This window comes from Apodemus sylvaticus, chromosome 4 (assembly GCF_947179515.1).
Source record: "Apodemus sylvaticus chromosome 4, mApoSyl1.1, whole genome shotgun sequence".
Lineage (NCBI taxonomy): Eukaryota > Metazoa > Chordata > Mammalia > Rodentia > Muridae > Apodemus > Apodemus sylvaticus.
The window spans coordinates 69,112,557-69,134,720 of record NC_067475.1 but is presented as its reverse complement, the minus strand read 5'-3'; the positions used below and the strand labels follow the sequence as shown (position 1 = coordinate 69,134,720).

Below are 22,164 nucleotides of genomic sequence, written 5' to 3'. Positions count from 1 at the left end.
TATTCTAAAGTGGGGTATGGCAGCACATGTCTTTAAACCCAGCACCTGGAAGGCAGGGACTGGAGAATCAAGAGTTGATGCCAACCTTACATAGCAAGTTCCAGTCTAGCCTAGCCTATAATGTCAGACCTTACTTAAAAACTCTAGCTTTTAAAAAGAAATTTGTTTATTTTGTGTGTATAAATGTCTTGTCTGCATGTGTGCATGTGCACCAAGTGTCTATGACGTCAGAAGGTGTTGGCCCCTTGGAACTGGAGCTTCAGACAGTTGTGAGCCACCATGGGAATAGGAAACTGAACCCTAGTCCTCTTCAGGAACAAGCAGCTCTCTTAGCACTGAGCTATCTCTCCATCCCTTTGGGCTGGCTTCTTTGCAAGAATTGGTAAAGTGAGATTAAAGTTTACAGAGGAATGTTAGGAACTTTGAGCATCAACCAAAAAACCTTAAATGACAATTTCAAAATTAGCTACAAAATTACAGTAATCACTAATCAGCATGGCAATGTCATATGTACTGATGTGCAGATTAGAAGAATTACTGATACAAGCATGAAAATATGCTAAGTGCATGCATAGAAAGGTCACACTGAATCCCATTAATACATACAATCAACATATTAATTAAACATAGACAAGAAAACAAACTAAATAAAATAGGTCACATGTTATTGATTCCATGTATAGAAGAATCCAAAATAGGCAAATCCATAAAGATATTAAGTTGCAGCCAGAGCTGGAGAAATAACTGGGGATGTTTCTGAACCGAAGCCAGGCCTGGTGGTATACATCTGAAGTTCCAGGATTCAGGAGGCTAAGGTAGGATGAATACTGAGAATTTAAGGCAAACCTAGATTACACAGACGTGGTCTTTAATTAAAAAACAAAACAAAACAAAACAAAAAAACCTTGAAATTTAAAGTGATGACATTTGAACAACTCTACGGCTATACTAAAAACCAGATTGACTATTTTAACTGAGCTCACTGTGTCACATGTAAATTATCTAACTATATATTATATTCTAAAGTTATTTTTAGTTAAAACTTATTTTTTATTTATATGCATATGTTTTGCCAGCATGTATGTCTATACATTACCACATGTGTCAGGTACCCTACGAGGCCAGAAGAGGGCTTTAGATCCCCTGGAACTGGAGTTACATACAGTTGTGAGCTGCCATGTAGGTTCTGGGAATTGAACCCATGTCCTCTGGAAGAGCAGCCAGTGCTCTTAACCTCTAAGCCATTTCTCTGTCCACATATTTTTTAATTTTTAATTATGTATATGCATTTATGTCTGTGTAGGAGACTGCACGTGAGTGCAGTTGCCTAGGGAGGCCAGAAGAGGGCAGTTCTGAGCCACTTGACCTGAGTGCTCAAGTCAGGTCCTCTGCAAGAGCAGTAAGTGCTTAACCACTGCGCTATCTCTCCAGCCTACTCTAAAATTATTTTTAAAAAAGAAGGAAAGCTGTTCATCACCATTCCTGCAGCCGGGTTCAGCCAAAGTCACTCACTACAGGCTCTGGACTTTGGGTGATAAAATCTTTAAAGATGACCTCGTGCACGCGAGCGCCCCCCGCCCCCCCCCCACACACCATCTTTCCCATGTATAAGCTGTCAATCAGCAGCTCCCATTGTGTACCTGCAGGGGTAAAGCAGAAAGAAGAAGGAAAGTGGACTGAGCTCACCTTAATGATCTCTTCGTGGCCATCATGGGACTCCACCAGTTCTGAAGCCAGAGAGTGACCCGAGGAGTGGCCAGACACCGTGGCATAGGTCTTCCTGCCCGCCTGCCAGAGAGACAGAGAGAAATGACTCGGAAAGCACAGGGCAGTGAGGACCTCCTGCCCTGACCCACACCTTGAGACCTGCAAGAAGCCGTAGTCCTACTTCTTTCCCCTCCGAGCGCAGCCACACAGCAACAAGGACACAGGACAAGGAGGGTTAGTAGAAAACGTGGGTTAGCGTTCATTTTAGTGGGGGCGTCTCCCACTTCCCAAAGCGTGAGGCTGAGCCAGCCGGGTGTGTCTGAAACGAGATGCTCCCAGGCCTGCAGCAACAGAGGTGGCTCCAGGCGACCCCAGGGTGAGGGAGGATCAGCAGAGAGAAAGACCTGGCTCAGAGGAAGCCTAGCCCCCAACAGACACCGTGATACCTTCTGGGCTATGTGCTCAAGTTCATCTCCTGTCAGTTCACTCTGGAGAGTCAGCCTGAGAATGTCCACGTTGCCCTAGTAATGACAACAGCAATGGTGACCCCCTTACCTGTCAAGCCCACAAGAACAACCAGCTGAAGTTTCTCTTCAGCAGGCCTGTCTATCCCTACTCAAAGACAGTCCCAGAGAAGTGTTCTCAGCTTGCCCAGTATCAGGTCACCCTGCATACTGGTAGGTCTCTAACAGGCCTCAGTGCATTTGAAAGACTCCCGAATCCCAGGAAATCCTCACTCAAGTCTCGGGATAAGACGACGCCCCAAAAATTCACGAGAGACCATTCTTGATGCAAACACACGAGGTTTATTTCTCCAGTACACTGGCGCTGAACTTGTGTCCCACGCAGGGGAAGAGGAGTTCGACCTCGCGCAGCTGCAGTTGGGGATTTTTAAAGAAGAAGACTATAAAGAAAAGGGGGAGACTTAGGCAGTGATCTATGTCATAAGGAATGGGGAAATCACACGGCAATTCATGGCTCAGTGGAAGGCTACAGGTTATCTTGAGCAAAACACAGTTACTTGGAGCAGGGTGGGAGTGCTAGTCCTTGGAGCAAGGGGGTAGCTATCTTAAGGTTGACGGTTTTCAAGGTGGAGAGTAATAAAACAAGATGCTCTCTGTCTAGGCTAATTGCTAGGGGTCTAAAAATCTCGAGTTGGGGTCTCTCACATACACCCGAGAATGACTTTACAAGCCCATGGCTCCATGCGGCTCCTGGGACACGCCTTGATTCTCAGATCACAGGAACACAGGGCATAGATTACTCTTCCTCAGACAGTGGAGAAATTACCCCTGGACTGCCATCTCCAAGCCAGTCATTTTTTGTTTGGAGCTTGGGTCTCGTGTTGCACAAGAAAGCCCTGAACTGCTGATTTTCCTGTCCCCACTTTGCCAGTGCTGAGGTTACAGGTGTACACTAATGTACTTGGCTCTTGACACCAAAATTTCTACTCCTGACAACAACCAACCAGGAAGTTTTTGGAACATAGGATAACCCTTAGAACCAAACAATAATATACCTAAATCCCAACTTGGGAATGGTCTCTCTCTCTCCCCTTCCCTCTTTCCCTCCTTCTCTCTCTCTCTCTCTCTCTCTCTCTCTCTCTGATTTCAGCATTTAACAGGCTGAGGCAGGAAGATCATCAGATTGAAGGCCAGTCTGGAGTAACACAAGTGAGACGTGTCCAAAAAACACAAGCAAACAGCAAACAAAGAAACAAAAGCCTGAATCCAACTGCGCCTCTATTAGTTATCCAGATTACAGAGAGCAGGACAACAAGTATGATTCTGAGATCACCTAACTTTACAGGACGAAGGAGAGTTTCTTTCCTAACTCACAGCAGATTAAACACCTATGGGGCCATCTAAAACCTCAGAGAGGAAAATAAACATGAGAGAAAAGTAGGCGGCTAGGGATTTGGGATGCCCGAGGGACTCAGACATCTGAGCCTCAGTTCTAGAGGGAAAAAAAATAAGGGCTTGAGCGGTCAAAGTGTGGTAGTGTGAGTGTCAGACATGGCAGCGAGAGGGTGGGAGGAGATGGAACCCAGACTGCTTGTCCATGTTGGCACTCATCCACTTGACTGCACCCCAAACCTCAGAAGACAGGTGTGCTGGGCATCCAGGGATGAAAGTGTTCTTGAACTAGTGTCAGAGGCACAAGCAGGCAGATCTTAATTTGAGGTCAGAGGGGTCTACATAGTAAGTTCCAGGCCACAGAGCTAGCTGGAGTGAGACCCTGCCTCAAAATAAATAAAAACAAAAGGTATTTTAAAAAGAATGAAACAGATCAGCAGGCCCAGTAAGATTCATCAGCATGGCTGGGCAGAGATGATGCATGTCTTTAATCCCAGCACTTGGGAGGCAGAGAAAGGCAGGCAGATTTCTGAGTTCGAGGCCAGCCTGGTCTACAGAGTGAGTTCCAGGAGTCAGGGCTACACAGAGAAACCCTGTCTAAAGAGAGAGAGAGAGAGAGAGAGAGAGAGAGAGAGAGAGAGAGAGAGAGAGAGAGAGAGAGAGAGAGAGAGAAAGGAAGGAAGGAAGATTGATCAGCATATAAAGGCTCTTGTCACCAAGCATGGTGACCTAATTCAATCCCCGTGATCTCCATGGTAAAAGGAGAGAACCAATTCCTGCAAATTGTCCTCTTCCATGCATGAACACACTCTCCCCCACAAACACATTAAAAAAAAAAAAGATTAGCAGCGTAGATAATAGTGTGGTGGTGGTGGTGGTGGTGGTGGTGGTGTGTGTGTGTTTATGCATTTGAAAGCTCAAGGTCGGTGTCGGGTAATTTCCTCAACTGCTGCCCACCCCTGTTTTTTTGGCACAGTCTCACTATGTAGCCCTAGCTGTCCTGAAACTCACTATTTAGAGTAGGCTGTCCTTAAAATCACAGAGATCTGCCTAAGTCCCTCCTGTTTTTTTGAGGCAAAGGTAACTCAGTGAACCTGGAGCTCACCAATCTGGCTAGGTTGGAAAGCCAGCAAAGCACCTCCAAATCCTCCTGTCCCCAGACGCTAGCGCTGCTGAGATTACAGGCATGTACTGCCATCAAGAATCAAGCTCAGGCCGGGCGGTGGTGGCACACACCTTTAATCCCAGCACTTGGGAGGCAGAGGCAGGCGGATTTCTGAGTTCGAGGCCAGCCTGGTCTACAGAGTGAGTTCCAGGGCAGCCAGGGCTACACAGAGAAACCCTGCCTTGAAAAAACCAAAAAAAAAAAAGAATCAAGCTCAGGCTCCAGTGATTGCGTGGCAAGCATGTCTCCCCTGCTCTAGGAGGTATTTCTTGTTTTTATTTTATTTTTTTAAATTTTATTTGTGCACGTGCTTTTTTTTTTTGCTCGTGTGCATGTACACCATCGGTGTGCAGTGCCCTTGGAGGCCAGAAGGGGCATCAACTCACCTGGAACTGAAGTTACAGTCAGTTGTGAGTCACCATGTGGGTGCTGGAAACCAAACCCAGGTCCTCTGCAAGAGCAGCCGTGTTCTTAAACTCTAGCATCTCTCCAACCGCCCTGCCATGGGTTTTCTAAGATATACATTCTCACCAACAATGATAACCATGTGAGGCAGCACATATGCTGATTAGCATTAGCATATCATTAACTGATTATCATTTCACACTATTCACATACATACAATTTTATCTGTCCTTTAATAAAGCATGGTATGTCAGGTGTGGTAGCACTCATCTTTTTGAGACAAGTTCTTATTATGTAGCCTAGGACTTGTTGTGCAGACCAGGCTGACCTTGAACTCACAGAGAGCTGCTTGTCTTTGTGAGGGGATTAGAGGCCTGTACCACCAATCCCAGCCAATGGAATTAAGACAATTCTTTGATACACATTAATACTACCAGTTAGTAAAGAGAAAGGCAGACTTGTAAACTGTAATGGCTGACTTTAATTGTCAGCTTGACACAATCTAGAATACCTTGGAAAGGATAACAATGAGAAACTGTCTAGATTAAATGGTTGGCACATGCCTTTAGTCAAAGAGTTCAGGATGCAGAGGTAGGAGAATTGAAGGCCAGCCTGGTCTACAATCACAGGACCACTCGGTAGAATGCTTGACAAAGATGGGTGAAGCCCCGGGGTTCAGTTTTCAGCATTACATAAAACATGGCCTGGGGAAGGACACCTGAGTAGTAGAGGCAGGGGGATCACAAGGTAGAGCCTGGGCCACACAGTAAAATCTTGTTTCAAAGCCATCCCCCACCTGCAAGATCATGAAACAGATATTTCTAAAAACCCCTGTAGCTATCAAAAGAATAAAGTAATACTACAAACAACTCTGAGCATAAATCTGATCATTAGATTACATGAACCAATTCCTAAAAATGAGAGAAAAAACAACAAATACAAACATCTACCACTATGAGCCACCCAATCCAAACAAAATGTGAGACTAGATATAGCTCATGGGGACATCAGGTTATAATCTGAACTCTCAGAGCAGAGCTCACCAGGCCTGGAGAGTTCTCTCCACTCTATCAGCTCACGGACTATTCAGGAGGCAGTGCCAGTTCTATACAGTGCTACCCAGAAAGCAGATGACAGTGCATCCTCCACTTGATGCTATATGTATGGGTGTTCTGCCTGCCCCTACATCCTGCTACCATGTGCATGCATGATGACCAAGGAAGCCAGAAGAGATGGTCACCGTGCAGGTGCTGGGAGTCAAACCCAGGTCCCCTGGAAGAGCAGTGCTCTGGCAGCTGAGACATCTTTCTAGCCCTGTGAACTATTAATTTGTAAATCCATTATGTTAAAACATTTTTCAGCAATAAAAAGAAACAAACACTGATACATATACTAGAAATCTCCAGAAAATTACAAGTATGAAATAATAAAAATAAAAAGGTAGATGCCATACAAGTCCATTTGTGTAATGTTCTTGAATGAGCGAGAAAGAAATGGAGATACCCTCTTCCTGTAAGCAGCCTGAGGTGACCTGTTGAAAACGGTTACCACTCTCTCTTGATCCAGAAATCCCTATGAAGTTATGCAAACCAAGTGCTTTAAATCTTTGTGTTCACTTTAAGAATACTAAGAAGCTGTCCAAGCCATCCAAGGTTTGCAGATCAAAGGCCATGGGAAACTGTGAAGTTCCTAAAATGTTCACTTTAAAGGAGCAACTGCTACTCTGACTTTACACTGCCGCGTCAGTGGATGTGCCCAGGCCAAACAGCGGGGCTGGGCGGGATTGGTCACTAAAAACACTGCTGAAGTTTTGTTGCACATGCTTAAACATGGAGGACGTAATGCTCAACATAAAGGCTTAGTTGTGGATTCTCCCGTCACTGAACGCGGCCAAGGGAACAAAGTGCCCAGTGTTAGAACTCATGGTCGTGTTAATCCACACATGCGCTGCCCTGTCACGTGGAGGTGACCTTTCACTGAAAAGGGACAAGCTGCTTCTAAGCCAGGAGAGGACACTGCACAGAAGAAAAAGACTTAGCCTAGGAATAGATTCAGCACAAAATAAATGTGTGAGAGAGGGGGAGGGGAGGGGGAGGGGAGAGGGAGAGGGAGAGGGAGAGGGAAAGACTGCTGGGAGCTAGCTGAAGGGTGGAGGCAGGAGAGCAGGCGTGACTCTGAAGCAGCAATGGTAGGGTCCTGTGGTTCAGTCCGCCTGTTGTACGCCGACACCCTGCACACACTATGCGGGATTGGCAGGGAGTCCTGTCCTCTATCTTTTTAAGACAGGATCTCACTCGGTGACCCAGCTTGTCTTTGAACTTGTGATCCTGCTGCCTCAGCCAAAACTACTTCTTAAAAATTTTATTATTTATTTTATGTGTGTAAGTATGCTGTGGCTGTCTTCAGACACACCAGAAGAAGGCATCAGATCCCATTACAGATGGTTGTGAGCCACCATGTGGTTGCTGGGAATTGAACTCAGGCCCTCTGGAAGAGCAGTTGGTGAGCACCACTGAGCCATGTGTCCAGCCCTAAAACTACTTGTTTTTTAATATTTATTGATTTATTACATGTAAATACACTGTAGTTGTCTTCAGACACACCAGAAAAGGGCATCAGATCTTGTTATGGATGGTTGTGAGCCAGCATGTGGTTGCTGGGATTCGAACTCATGACATCCGGGAAAGCAGTCCATGCTCTTAACCACTAAGCCGTCTCTCCAGCCCCCTAAAACTACTTTTAATGGTAACTAATACTCATTCTATTATTTTTAGATAAATGAATGTATTCAAACCAACTCCTATGTAGGTTGTCAGTTTATTCTGTGTGTGTGTGAAATGCATACACATTTTAAAAAACATCTTTGGGACCACAAGATGGCTCAGTGGGTAAATGTGTAAAAAGAGAAACAACTCTACAAAGCTGCCCTCTGTCCTAAACACACACACAAACACAAATACACACACACACACACACACACACACGCACACACAGTGGCACATGCACACACATAAACAAAAAATAAAGCAGGTTTTAAAAGAAAATTCTGTGGCTGGAGAGATGGCTCAGTGGTTAAGAGCAAGCTTGGGTTGGGTTCTTACACATGTTAGCAGCTTACACGACCTGTTACTCCAGTGCCAGAAACCCAGTGGCTCCTTCTGTTCTCCATGGGCACTAGGCATGCAATACATGCTGCATATGCATGTATACATATAGACAAAACACTCATACAGATGATATAAAATAAACAGACCTTGAAGAAAATCTTTCTCTTGATAGATCAAGATGACCCACAGCAGTCCCTGGGCCACTTTCCACCCCCTTGCAGAAAAGGAACAGCATTTGGACATCACAGCCATACCCCCCAACCCTGTCTCCTCAGAGAAGGCCCACTCAGCCTTCAAGGCTCAAATTGAGGGTTAGGGATATAGCTCAGCTGGTAGAGAGAGGGCTTGCCAACCATGCACGAGGCCCTGGGTTTGATCCTCAGCACTTGGGAAACAGAAACAGAGGCAGATCAGAAATTCTGATCATGTAGCTGGGCTACATGAGAACCTGTCCTTAAAATATAAAATTGATTGTATAGGCTGGGCACGGTGGCACGTGACTTAAAAATCTTTATTTTTAATGGCTTTTATTTTTTATTTAATGTGTGCGGGTGCTTTGTCTGCATGTATTTACATGTATCTTATGTATGCAGTGTCCAAGGAGGCCAGAAAAGGGTGTCAGATCTTCTGGAACTATAATTACAAACAGTTGTGGTAGATGCTGGGGATCAAAACCAGGTCATACGGAGCAATCTATCTAGACTGGAGCACAGCTTTAACCCCAGCACTTAGGAAGTGGAAGCAAACATATCTCTTTGAGTTTAAGGCCAGCCTGATCTACATAGCAAGTTCCAGGCTACCCAAGGCTATATAGTTAAGACCATGTCTCAAAACCAAAAACAAATAAATAAGAATAAAATAAAAATGTAAAATAATCATGGAAGAGGCAGCAAAAAGCACGTGAGCGCCAGAGGATGGGGAGGAATGTGTGAAATACTGTCTTCAGGACATGATACGGCCTTTGTGCTCATGAGCTCACTACAGCTGGGGTTGCCTTATCTGATGAAGTCAACAAGTAATCAATCAGTAATCCAGGCATCAGCAGCAGCACTAATAAGGCTCAATGAGTTGAGGGAGGTATGAAAGTGGGCGAAGAGAGGCTGGGGAGATGGCTCAGCAGTTAACTGGCTGGTCTTTCAGAGGACCTGGGTTCAAATCCCAGCACCCACACGGCAGCTCACAATGGTCTGTAACTCCAGTTCCAGGGGATCTGATATCCCCACATAGAGACATACATGCAGGCAAACACCAATACACATAAAATAAATTTAAAAGGGTGGGGGCTATGTTAAGGAGGGGCTGTGGGACAGAGACGTAGCTGTAAAGAATAAACTACAAAGCCTTATACAGAACATCTGTCATACCCCTTCCCCACCAAGGCTCATTGCAAAAGAGGGCAGACCCTCCACATCTGATATGATATTGCAAGCACTTGACTGTTCTTTTATAACCTTTTGTTTGTTTGTTTCTTTGTTTGTTTCAAGGCAACAATCTCATTGTATAACCATGGCTGGCCTTGAGCTTGGTATATAATCCAGACTGTTCTCAAATTCTCAAGAGTTGTGCCTACCTCAGTCACCCAAGTACTAAGATTAAAGTATAGCAGCATCCCTGGCTTCCTTTATGGATCCTTGAACACAGTTTATTTAGCAGTGACAGACGCGGAGAAGCTGCCCTGGAGATACTTGAATGAATTCAGGTGATCAGGGATCTTCCTGATCCCCTTTTTTAAGAAATAGGGGGGGGGAGTGTTGTTTGTTTGTTTGTTTGATTGAAACAGGGTTTCTCTGTATAGCCCCAACTGTTCTGGAACTCAAAGATCCACTGGCCTCCTCCTCCTGAGAGTAGGGATTAAAGGCATGCTAGGCCAGCATGGTGCGGAGCAGACTTTTGACTTTGGGAGGAGGGTCTCGCCCCAAAACCTTAAATTGTGAGACTCCAAATAAAGTTTGAGTCTTGAGCAAGAAATCAAGTCTTGAGTCCATGTATTTCTCTTGTCACCCTGTTCCCTATCCCCAGCTCCTCTTCCAGAGAACCCGGTAAACCAGCTGCGGGCGGCTACACTCTTTCATTTAGAGCAAACAGTCAGGGATACTAGACAAAGCCAACAGACAGTGACTGAGGAATATCATGAAGAGATAAGCAATAGCCAAAAAAGGCACTCTTTTTTTTTTAATTTTTTCTTTTTTTTTGAAGATCTATTTATTATTATATATAAGTACACTGTAGCTGTCTTTAGACACAGCAGAAGAGGGCGTCAAATCTCATTACAGATGGTTGTGAGCCACCATGTGGTTGCTGGGATTTGAACTCAGGACCTCTGGAAGAACAGTCAGTGCTCTTAACCACTGAGCCATCTCTCCAGCCCCCAAAAAGGCAATCTTAAGAGAGAATAGAGGGTTGGAGAGATGGCTCAGAGGTTAAGAGCACTGACTGCTCTTCCAGAGGTCCTGAGTTCAATTCCCAGCAACCACATGGCTCACAACCATCAGTCATGGGATGTGATGCCTTCTTCTGGTGTGTCTGAAGACAGCGACAGTGGACTCACATACATAAAAAAGTAATACAAACGGCCCACAGATACATATATACGCTTCTGGGACGGGCACATCTGCGATACAGCGGAAACAGAGAGGTCAGGGCTCGCCTGCCTACACAGTGAGATTCAATACACAAGGGTGTGGTGGGGTGGTGATGGAGAAATGGCTCAGAGGTTAAGAGCCCTGGGTGCTCTTACAGAAGACCTGATTCAGTTCCCAGCATCCACATGCTGGCTTACTGGACATTGCAAGTGCATGGACACTATGGTGCAGTCTATATATTTAGGCAGAACACCCATATACATAAAATAAAATACAAATTTTAGAAAATGTTAAACCACAAAAAGGCTAAAATGTGGTTTATACTTGTGATCCCAATCCTTGAGAAACTGGCTAATGAGAGTTTGAAGCCAGCTTAGGTTACACAGTGAGTTCCAGGGAGTCTGCGCTTTTAAGTTAAAGAAAATAAATAGACACTAATTCCCAAAACATGGCTTTTCATTTATTTAAGTACATGAGCACAGCAGTAATTGCCAACTCCTACACACAGCAATTATATGTGTGGGACCCTCTTGGGCTCTGTTCCAAGGACTTTACATGTGCTAACTCATTTAATCCTAGCAATAGCATATACAGTAGGCACCAATGCTCCAATTTCAAAAACAGGTTGAGAAATTAAGTCTCGTCATGCAACTAATCAGAGACAGAATCCAAATCTAAGACCTGTGGCTTCTAATCAAGAGCCACATGACATTTGTGCTACCTAAATACATAAGAAAAGCACTGAAGACAGACAGACAGACAGACAGACACACACACACACACACACACACACACACACACAGTGAGTGTGTTGGGGAGGATCAGAGGTTCAAGGTCATCCTGGCTACACAGCAAGGTTGAAGTTAGCTTGAACTATGTGTGAGACCCTGGAAAGGAAGGAAGAACATCAAAAGTGGATCCAGGGAAAGAGCAGGCGTGGGAGGGCTGTGGAGGAGCCTTTCCTACATATATTTCTGTAGTGTGGGTTTGTATGTGTGCATGCCTTTGCGCATATGCATGTAGGTGAGCATCCCATGGGTGTGCATACATGTGGAGGCCAAAGGTCACCTCAGATGCCATTCCTAAGCAGCCACCTACACTGTTTCTTCTAGACAGGGTCTCTCCTTGGCCTGGAGTTCACAGAGTAGGCCAGGCTGGTTGACTAAGGAAGCCTAGGAAGCCCCATGTCCCCACCTCCCGCCCGGCACTGGGGTCTCCAGTGTCCTGCCACCAGGCTTGCGTTATACACATGGGTCCTCGGCTTGCCCAGAGCACTCTACTGACTGAGCCATCTCCCCGGCCCCTTCTGGTGATATCTTAAACTTTAATGGAAATGCTGCCTGACACGCCTGTAATAAAAATTATAGAGAAGGGGAGAGGAAGGGAAGGGAGGGAAGGGGAGGAGAGGGGAGGGGAGGGAAAGAGAGGAGAGAAGAGGAGAGGGGAGGGGAGGGGAAGGGAGGAGAGGAGGGAAGAGGGGAGGAGAGGAGGGGAGAGTGGAGGAGAGGAGAGTGGAGGAGAGGAGGGGTTAGGGGAGAAGAGGGGAGGAGAGGAGAGGGGAGGAGAGGAGGGGAGAGGGGAGGAGAGGAGAGGGGAGGAGAGGAGGGGTCAGGGGAGGAAAGGAGGGAGGAGGGGAGGAGAGGAGAGGGGAGGAGAGGAGAGGAGAGGGGAGGAGAGGGGAGGAGAGGGGAGGAGAGGGGAGGGGAGGAGAGGGGAGGAGAGGGGAGAGGGGAGAAGAGGCACTGAGTGTAATCAGAAGGGGAGCCTGTGATTTCCATCGGCATCCACTAAGCCCACAAGCTGCTTGCCCTCTCTGGACCCTGCTTACAGTCTGCAGAGTGGCTGATCACAGCCACCAGCCTGCTCAGTGTAAGGTAGAGTAGGAAGTGCAGTGGTAAACTCATAACCCACGGAGGTATGGCAGCAGCACTGTGCCCAAGCAGCTCAAAAGAAGAGCGCCATTAACACACCGTCAACATGGATGCCACAGAGCCACAGACCTCACCCCACAAGTCCAAACCAGTGCCAAGGACCAGCTGTCCTCTGGGGCTAGAGTGGCTGCAGGGCTGTGCTCAGGCAGAAAAGACCTTTCGAAACACCCCAGGGTGTCTGGTAGGATGGTCCCCACCGGGGCCTCTGCAAGGCTACAAGGGAAGCGGAGTCTTCTCTGGGGGAGAAAGAGCAGCACTAATCACAAGGTGAGCAGGCCTCTAACCTCATAAACACACTCTGGAGAAGCCCAGCTACCTCCAATTACAACAGCCTCTCCACTGTTCAAACAAACCAGCAGCATGACTCACCCCTCAAAGCAGGGAGGGGGTAAACACATAGCTAAGGGCTTAATAGATCAAGAGCCTCCCTCAGAAAGAGGTGATAGGAGATAAACGGGGGCCCCAGGGGTTCTCACACCACAGGCTTATTGAATGGGAAAAGACCCATGGGAACAGTCGGCTTCCCTAGAACCCACTCTCCGGGTTTCTAGGGAGCCACTAATACTGGGGGGGCGGGGGGGGGTGGTCCAGGGTAGAAAGCCAGGGTCAAAAAGGGAAGGGAAACAGAAAAGGGCTCTGGGCTGAAAACCTTTGAGTCACCTTCACTGTGTACCCAACTTCTGGAAGCATATGTAGTCTCACAAGCTGCCCCTGTAGTAACCACCTTAGCCACTGCCAGCCCTATTTGTGGCTGGCCCAGCTTATGCCCACCTGGAAAATGACAATGGCCACCTTCTTCTAACACTGGCTCCCGACAGAGGCCAGCATGAGGTAAGTCCCATGAAGGCACAGAAAAGGGTGGATGGGGTTAGGTGGCCACAGTCTCCTAGGGAAGGTTCCCTGTTCTCTGGGCATGCAGGTTCGGTGTGCCTGGTCCTCCAGGAGACAAAGAATCCTCCCCTCCCCCTTTCCTCTTCCTCACAGCTACACTTAAAAAAAAAAAAACAACAACAACAACAACAACAACAACAAAAAACCAAACCGTTTACCTTTAATCTGGAAGCTTACCCACAGCACAGACTGGACAAGCACCAAAATAGAGGAAATAAAATGAGCAGAGGGGACTCAGAGCAACACCCTCGATGGCACCCAGTTCTCATAATCTGGGGCCCTACGCTGGGGCTTGGCAAGGAGAGTATGTACCCAGAGAGGGTGGGCTCCCAAACCCCAGCTCCAAAAAGCTATACGGGCGGCGGCTAGTATACAGTATACTGGAACACCCCCCACCCCCACCCCCACCCCCCCCACCCCTCCACCCCCCCACCCCGCCTCAAACCCCGAGGGCTGAAGGAAGGGAAAACTTCCCCCCAGACCGGATACTACCAAGGGCTGAAGCTTCCCTAGGCGCAGACACTCTACCTTTGATTGGGTTTCCTGGTCTCACCTTCATTTACCACCTCCACCCTACTCTACCACTCCATAGCCTCCTCTCTCTGCCTCTGCTGCCCAGGCTTAAATCTGGGCCAACTGTCTGCTTGGCATACATCCATTCCCCCCACTAAGCCTGCCCACCCCTAAGAAACAGGTGTTTCACAAGACTGCACCGTGACCCGAAGAGGCACATGCCGTAATTACCAGCAGGCAGGGAAGCTCGACCCACCCGATGTGAGCACAGGTCCTGGAACCGAAACCATCCGGTACATACCTCCCTCCACCCTAGAGAAAGACGGGCAATGTTAGTGCCACATGCCTAATGATTAAGTAATCGTCCTCCCTCATCCCCTCCCTTCCCTCTCCAGGCAAGAAAGCCAAGCTCTCCCGGAATACCTGGCAGCCTTGGAGACCTCACTGAAAAGTCAGAGCTGGCAATAAGAGGGGGAGGGGCGATGGTGTGAAGATAAACTTACTGGATGAGTCTGGGGCAGGGGCAGGGACTGAAAGAAACAATAGTTGCAAACCTGAAAGATTCCTCCACCCAAGAGTTTCTTCCCCACCCAGGTGTCACGGAGACAGGCCTTCAATCATTTTAGAATTCATCTCGTTGGAGTAATCACCAATGCTCAGGAGTGTATCTGACTGGCTTCAAACTCACTAGCCAAGGATCAGCTTGCTGCTACCTCCCATGCTGCGTTTATGTGGCCCGAGGAATCAAACCCAGAAACTTCGTGCATGCTAGGTGAACACTCTAACAACAAAGCTATGTCCCTAGCCTCTTTGAAAATATTCAATTCCATTCCTGGGTAATTCACTCCCAAGTAAAAAGGGAACATAAGTCCACATAAACTTATACAACTTTCATATTTACACAGCCAAAGAGTGGAAACAACTCCCAGGTCCATCAGTTAGTCTATGATGAACATATATCTATGATAATATAGTTAAATATGGAATATCATTCAGTTCTAAAAAACAAAGGCAGTGGTGGCGCGCACGCCTTCAATCCCAGTGCTTGGGAGGCAGTTCTGAGTTCAGAACCGAGCCTGGTATACCCAGCAAGCTCCGGGACAGCTAGGGCTGTTACACAGAGAACCCGTCTCCAAAGATCCAAACCAAGATAGACAAATAAAACGAACGTAGAACTAACATGTTTCATGTGTATGAGCCTTTAAAGCAGTATGCAACTCGAAAGCAGCCAGTCGGGAGGACCACAGAATACATGACAATATGTACATGAAATGTACATATGAACAGGTAATACACAGACAAAGCAGACAGGTAGTAGCCTGTGCTTGAGAGCAGGAGGGGGATGGGGAGTGACTGCCCACGCATGAAGATTTCTCTATGAAGTGAACAAAAGATTCTAAAATTGCCTCAGTGATGACCATGTAACTCTGAATACACACACACACACACACACACACACATACACACACACACACACACACAAAAAAAAAAAAAACCCACAGAATTATATACCTTAAACTGGTGCATCATGTGGCACAATATTTTAATAAGGCTTATAAAAATGGTTGAAAATCATGGTAAACTTATAATAAATCAGATCCCAATTCTTAAAATATTTATCTTTGTTTCATGTACATAAGTATTTTATCTATATGCATATCTATGTAACACACACACACACAAGTGCCAGGTGTCCAGAGGCCAGAAGGTGTCAGATCCCCTGGAACTGGAGCTACAGATGTTTGAGTTCTGTAGGTACTGGAGAGCAAATCTGCAACCTCTAGCAGGGCAGCCGGTGCTCTTAACAACAGAGCCATCTCTTTAGCCCCTTCCAGCTCAATTTTTAACTAAAGAAAAAGTAGCCTCAGGCATAAGCTACTCCAGCTTTTGAAGTCTTACAGGAAACATCTGATCCACAGGAAAGACTACAACAGATAAAACAAATTCCAAACCTACTATCAGGTTTGCCAAGAAGGGGGGGGGGGGGAGGAGAAGAAAAGCCATGTGTGGTGGTATATGCTATTAACCCCAGCACATGGGAAGTAGAGGCAGGAGATCTCTGTGAGTTCAAGGCTAGCCTGATTTACATAGCCAAGTTCTAGGACAGCTAGGACTACACAAAGATATAATCTGTCTCTAAACAGAAAGAAAGAAAGAAAGAAAGAAAGAAAGAAAGAAAGAAAGAGAGAGAGAGAGAGAGAGAGAGAGAGAGAGAGAGAGAGAGAGAGAGAGAGAGAGAGAGAGAGAGAGAGGGTTGACCAGCAAAGGTCGCTCAGCAACCCAGCCTGGGTCTCCCCATAGCGCCCCGTTACTCTTACCACCCAACGCTGGCAGATATGACAGGTCCAGTAGTATCAAAGAAAGGGGAATAAGCAGATAAAAAGAAACAAATGCCAATATGAAAAGAAGCAAAAATTGACCAAAGTCAGACCAGGTATAGTAACACATGCTTATAATCCTAGCACTTTGGAGGCTGAGGCAGGAGGATCACAGCAAATCTGAGGCCATTCTGGACTACATGAGTTCTAGGCTAGCCTGGTACAATGTGAGACACTGCCTCAAAACGGGGGTGGGGTGGGGTGGGGTAGGTAGAGATGGAGACCAGTCATTCAATGGGTAAAGTACTTGCTGTACAAGCATGATGGTAAGATATATCCAGAGTATAGCTCCCCAATGACTGAGAAAGAAGTCCTGATGCCAGCACCTGCCCTCTACATCCAACCACACTGGCACACAGAATCCTCAGAGTTCCTCCACCACAGGCTTGGGTGCCCGATCCAGTGAAGACAATCCAGAGCACACCGGTGGCAAACAGAGAATAAAGCTAACATCTGAGCACTTACCACGCGCCAAGAACTGTTTGATGTTTCCTGCATATTATCTTACTTAATCCTCATAATGATCTTATGAGAAGGCATGATTATCGTCTCCTCTTACATATGAGGAAACTGAGAATGAAGAAATTAATTATCCAAGTGCCCTGGCAAAGCATTTAGTCAGACTCAGAGTTGTGCTGCTTTTTTCTCTCCTTTTAATTATTAACCTATTTTGAGGCAAGTTCTCATGTATCCTGCACTCGACTTGAACTTCCTGACTAACCTTCAGACTGCTGGGATTACAGGCATGTGCCACCACCTCCGGTCTGCATAGTCTGATCCAATCCAGGGCCTTGTAGATGGCAGGCAAGCAATCTACCAGCCCCAGAGTTATGCGCTCAAGCACAATGCTATTCATGGGAACCATAGGTTAACTAAAAATTGTGATTACACTGTAATCACAAGAAAGTAGTCTATAAAAAAAAATGGGAATATTAACCTCCCTCTAATTCCTAAAATAGGAGCCAATGACTGCCTAGAAGTGACAAAAACAAAGTTAAAACAGAAGGCAGCTCTGCAGTAGGGCACTTGCTCAGCATGCACGAGGCCCCAGGTTCAATTCTCCATGCCTCATGTTTCCCCGGTGGAGAACGCGTGTGGATTGGGCTGGGGAATAGCTCAATTAGATGCTTGCCTGTCATGCCCAAAGTACCAGTTTTGACTCCCAGCACCACATAAATCAGTCACATTGTCATATGGTTGTAACCTGACAATCTGGAGGTGAAGTCAGGAAAATCAGAAGTTTAAGGATATCAAATGGTTTGAGACCAGCCTCAATACAAGAACTGAAGAAACGGGGAGGAGCGGAAGGAGAGGAACGGGAACTAACTAAACTAAATAGCTCAGCAAAAAGGTGTCTGATACCAGACCTGATGACAAGACCCACGGGGTAGGAGAGAATGGACTTCCCTGACATATCTCCTGACCTCTACACATGTGCACGGCATGCTTGTGCTACTGTCCCCAAGTAAACAACTGTAATTTTCAAAAGGGAAAAGAAAAATGCTGCTATTAAGTATTTGACTTAGAAACAGAGGTTTGCACCAGAACAAACAGCCAAGATCTCAAAGTGGCCACTTCCACATAGCAGAACTTAAAGTGGAGAACACATTCCTTCAAAAAACCATTTGATATTAGTTTTGTTTTTAAAACCATGCACAAGAGCGGGATGTGGTGTGGTGACACGTGCTGAAGGCTGAGCACTTGGGAGGTAGAGTTTGAGGTTAGCTGAGGGTACAGGAGACCTTGTCTCAGAATGCCAAAAAGAAATATAAACTATGGACAGGTATTCATTACATTATATTATTTATTTATTTAATATGTATGATTGGTTTTACCTACATGTATGTATGTATTCCACACACACGCTTGGTGTCCAAGGAGGTTAACAAAGGGCACATGATCTCCTGGAACTGAAGTTGTGGGTGGTTGTTAGCTACTATGTGGGTGCTGAAAATCATACCAGGTCCCTCTGTAACAGTAACTAGTGCTTAGAACTACTGAGCCATCTCTCTATCCCTCTAACATATATTCTTTCCATTTAAAAAGCCAACGAGAGGGAGGAACCAGGGGAGGAGGAGAGGGCAGGCAGAGATCACCCATGCCAGACTATGTGAACACGTGTTCTTTTATATGCCAGACTATGTGGACACATGTTCTTTTACACCCTGCCTCAGTGGTCCTCTGCTGGTGGCATCTGGGTTTTGCTCTGGAGCATGCCATCCTTTACTGGGCAATCTTCTAAACCTGCCAATCAAGAATCCCTGCTCATTCCTAGTTAAGGATAATCTCAAGGGACAATGGCCCCTTTCCCTGGGATCTCAGGATGGCAAAATGACCTAACCTGGCCGGAACCATCTGGAAGCAGGGATCATCCACATTTCTGTCCAGGACTCCCTTGGTTTGGACCTTTTAATTTAAACTTTCCTTTAACTTCTGTGCACTGTTTTTTTTTTTTTTTTTCCCTTCTAATAAACTCCTCTTTAGCTAGCTAGGCAACTTCTGCTGTTTAACCAAAGGAAAGTAACAGAATTGTCTAATGGGTTTGAGATTTATTTGTACTTTATATGCCAATATAACTTACCAAAATCATTTTTAAACAAACACTTTTAACATTAAACTACATTTTATAGCCAGATGAGGTTGTCTGCACCTTAATCCCAGCAGACACACATACAGCTGGCACGAAGCTTTGATCAGAATGACCATCCTGGCCAGCACTCTGGGGATCTTAGTTCTTTCTTTCTTTTTTTTTTTTAATGCTATTTCTCCTCCACTAAGGTTTTTGTTTTGAAACAAAGTCTTGCTATGTAGTCATGACTGGCCTGAAATTTACTATATAGACCAGGCTAGCCTCAGACTCACAGAGATCCACACATTTCTGCTTTCCAAATTCTGGGATTAAAGACTTTTACCACTGTGCCCAGCATTTTCACTATGTCTTTATTTGTTTGCTTAGTGACAGCAATAAAGACAGTTGTTTGTGGTAGAAATAGGCACTCCCAGAAAACAAAAGTGGGGTACAGTACTGGGAAGAGACCAAACTTCAAAAGCTTTCTGCCCCCATATGTCGTTTCAGACCCACTAGTGGGCTATGGTCTGCAGTTTAAAAAAAAAAAAAAAACTTTGTCCTTACATTTGTCCAACATTAAAAGCACTACAGTGTATTAGCTGCACTTCCATATCAATATGTAAAACACTAAAAGACACATGGCCTGGAATACATGGTCCCAGGATTCTGATTCCAACCATCTATACTCTCAAATTCTGAGGACTCCCAAGCCGGGGGAGGGGAGGCACGAAGCCCCAGGTTCAACCTGGTGTCGCCAAAGTCCGGGGTTCAACTCCCAGCACCACATAAGTCAGTTGATTTGTTTCTTTACTCATGTCTTTTGCACCCTCACTGAGCACCGTTCAATGGTATGAGGACATGACTGACTACATGACAGGTTCTCAGGGACTGTCCAGAGCCATAAATTCTATCTACAGGTTGGCTCAGAGGAGAAGAATCCAGGACAAAGCCTGCCTCCTGACTGACTGACTGTTTACTCTCTGCCCGTCCTCCTCAGAGCCCAGGAATGTCTCCAAGAGTAAACCCAGGAGACGGTTATTTCACTCCATGTTTATCGTAAAATAACTCTCAAGTCTAGCCTGTCTCCTCTCTGATATATATATATATGATATAGTTAGCCTTGCTATTTTCCACCTCTGCTTTTTGTCCCACCAAACAAGAAACAAAAATCTCAAGAGACAGCAACAAGTGACATATCCTCTCTGTACTGCCAGGTGTTGTGGTTTGAAAGATCTTTCTTCTCTATGATGTGGATCTTTTTTCTACATCAAGAAGAAGCCCACGACCCCTCGTATTCATTTCATGTTCTTTCCCTGACTCAACCATTCCACAACATCAGGAGCATGGAGCCCTCAAGACTGGGACAATAGGATATGACTAGTTGTTGGCTGGACTTTGGGTTGTTTTTTTTTTATCCGATTTGGTCAGCCTCTCTTACCTGGGTTCGGGGTCGGGGAAGCTGGTTTTTGGGCAGTGCCAAGACTTGTAATGTGGAAGAAACATTCAGATTTCTAGGCAAAAATGTCAAGGGGGCAGTGAACAGACTTCAATGATCAGCTGTTTCTAAACTTCAAATGAGCACCTATTCTACAACTATTCTTTGAAGAAGAGCCATAAGCCAGCTGTAGCTGGGTTAGCTTTGCCTCAGGGACGTGCTGAGACAGGCAGAAGCAAAGGAATCACATGGGGGTGTCACATGGGGGGGGGAGCAAGCTCCCATCACTTTGGCTCTCATTTCATTCTTCCACAACAACTTGGAAATAAATTAATTAGCACAGCTCTATGGTGTATTTGGATCCCCCCAGCAACGCCTAGAAACACACAGCATCAAATTACAGGCCTTTCCCTCTGGAGAGAGAAAAATCATGTGGTCAGCTGAGGGTGGTGGAGTGAAGCGTGCAGAAGGGGAGCAGGGCAGACTGGATTGTACTGGAGAACGCCCTCTTTCTCTCCCGAACCCTCTCCAGGTAGGTTCCGGTCTCCACCGGAGTTCCGAGGCACCCCCTCCATCCCCTACTGGGACTTGGCACCTGGACACGGAAGCAAAACCAAGGAAGCTACTGGTTGGCCGAAAAGGGGGGGGGGGGGTGTGATCAGAAAAGCAAGATTTAAAAAAAAAGGAGAAATCAGAAAGCGGTGACCGTCGTCGAGTGGAGAGTTCCATATATCCTCTTAGCTAAAGGTAGAATATGGGACCAATTCCGTAGTTGTCTAAGAAGACCTACCCGCCCCTCGCACCCTCTCCCTCTCCTCTCCCAGGCCTACTAGGATTCCACCCTCCGCCCCCTTTCCTAGTTAAAGGATCGCCATCACAGAAGTCTTTGAAGGGCTTCTGAGGCCATCGGGAAACGCGGAAAGGCATAATCCGCCTGGCACAACGTCCGAAACAGCACAGGGATCCGGTCCCTTGAGCGTCTTCCACGACCCAATCTAGCTGCCCACGAGACGCCTGAGTAAAGCGTCCTAACTCCGGGGCCGGGGCTGCAGTGTCCTCGCCAAGGACAGGTCCTCCCCAGCCCTGGAGCCGCCAGGGTTTCGTCCCGTGCTTCCCACTCCACAGTCCGCCACCGGGCAAAGGAAAAAGCCCACGGAGCGACGCGGAGCTGCCGCACTGAGCCCGGGCGTCAGGTGAAGTGGGCTGGCTACCTGAGCGCGAGGCACGGGAGCGGAGCGGCGGAACTGGAAAGCCACTGTGCCTGAGCGGGAAGGCGGGGTGAGCGTGACGACCTACCGCGGTCTGGCTCTCCGGGTGCACGTCCACCAAGGTACACCAGTTCCGCGTCCCGTTCATCTTTCCGCGGAGGTCGCAAGAGCGTCCTCAACTCCGAGGTCCCGGAGAAACTGGGCCGGCGCGCGGAACCGCCCCCTAGTATAGGCGCGTCGGGGGCGGGGCTGAGGATGGGCCACGCCCAGGGCGGTATTTGTCAATGAGGTTGAGCGGAAGCGAAAGATGGGCGGTGCCAAGAGGCTTCAGGACTCGCCTATGGCCGGGTGGGGCTTGGCAGTGAGGGTGGGGTGGTCGCTTAAGAGTTTTATTTAGGGTACGACAGGGAATCTTGT

The 22,164-nt window shown here is 46.7% G+C and overlaps 1 protein-coding gene across 3 annotated transcripts in view; it reads right to left on the bottom strand.

Annotated features, from left to right (window-relative positions):
* The window catches only part of Tuft1 (tuftelin 1), a 43,171-nt gene extending 21,228 nt beyond the window's left edge, over nucleotides 1–21,943 (bottom strand). For 2 of the 3 annotated variants that reach the window (XM_052179854.1, XM_052179855.1), the window contains exons 1-3: nucleotides 21,836–21,943; nucleotides 2,154–2,228; nucleotides 1,687–1,788 (exon numbers count right to left, since the gene is read on the bottom strand). In XM_052179854.1, the coding sequence (XP_052035814.1) occupies nucleotides 1,687–1,788; nucleotides 2,154–2,228; nucleotides 21,836–21,895 (237 nt within the window). In that variant the 5' untranslated portion in view covers nucleotides 21,896–21,943. The remainder of the gene's footprint in view (nucleotides 1–1,686; nucleotides 1,789–2,153; nucleotides 2,229–21,835) is intronic. The other variant, XM_052179856.1, reaches the window with a different exon arrangement.
* Between the last annotated feature and the right edge of the window lie 221 nt (nucleotides 21,944–22,164).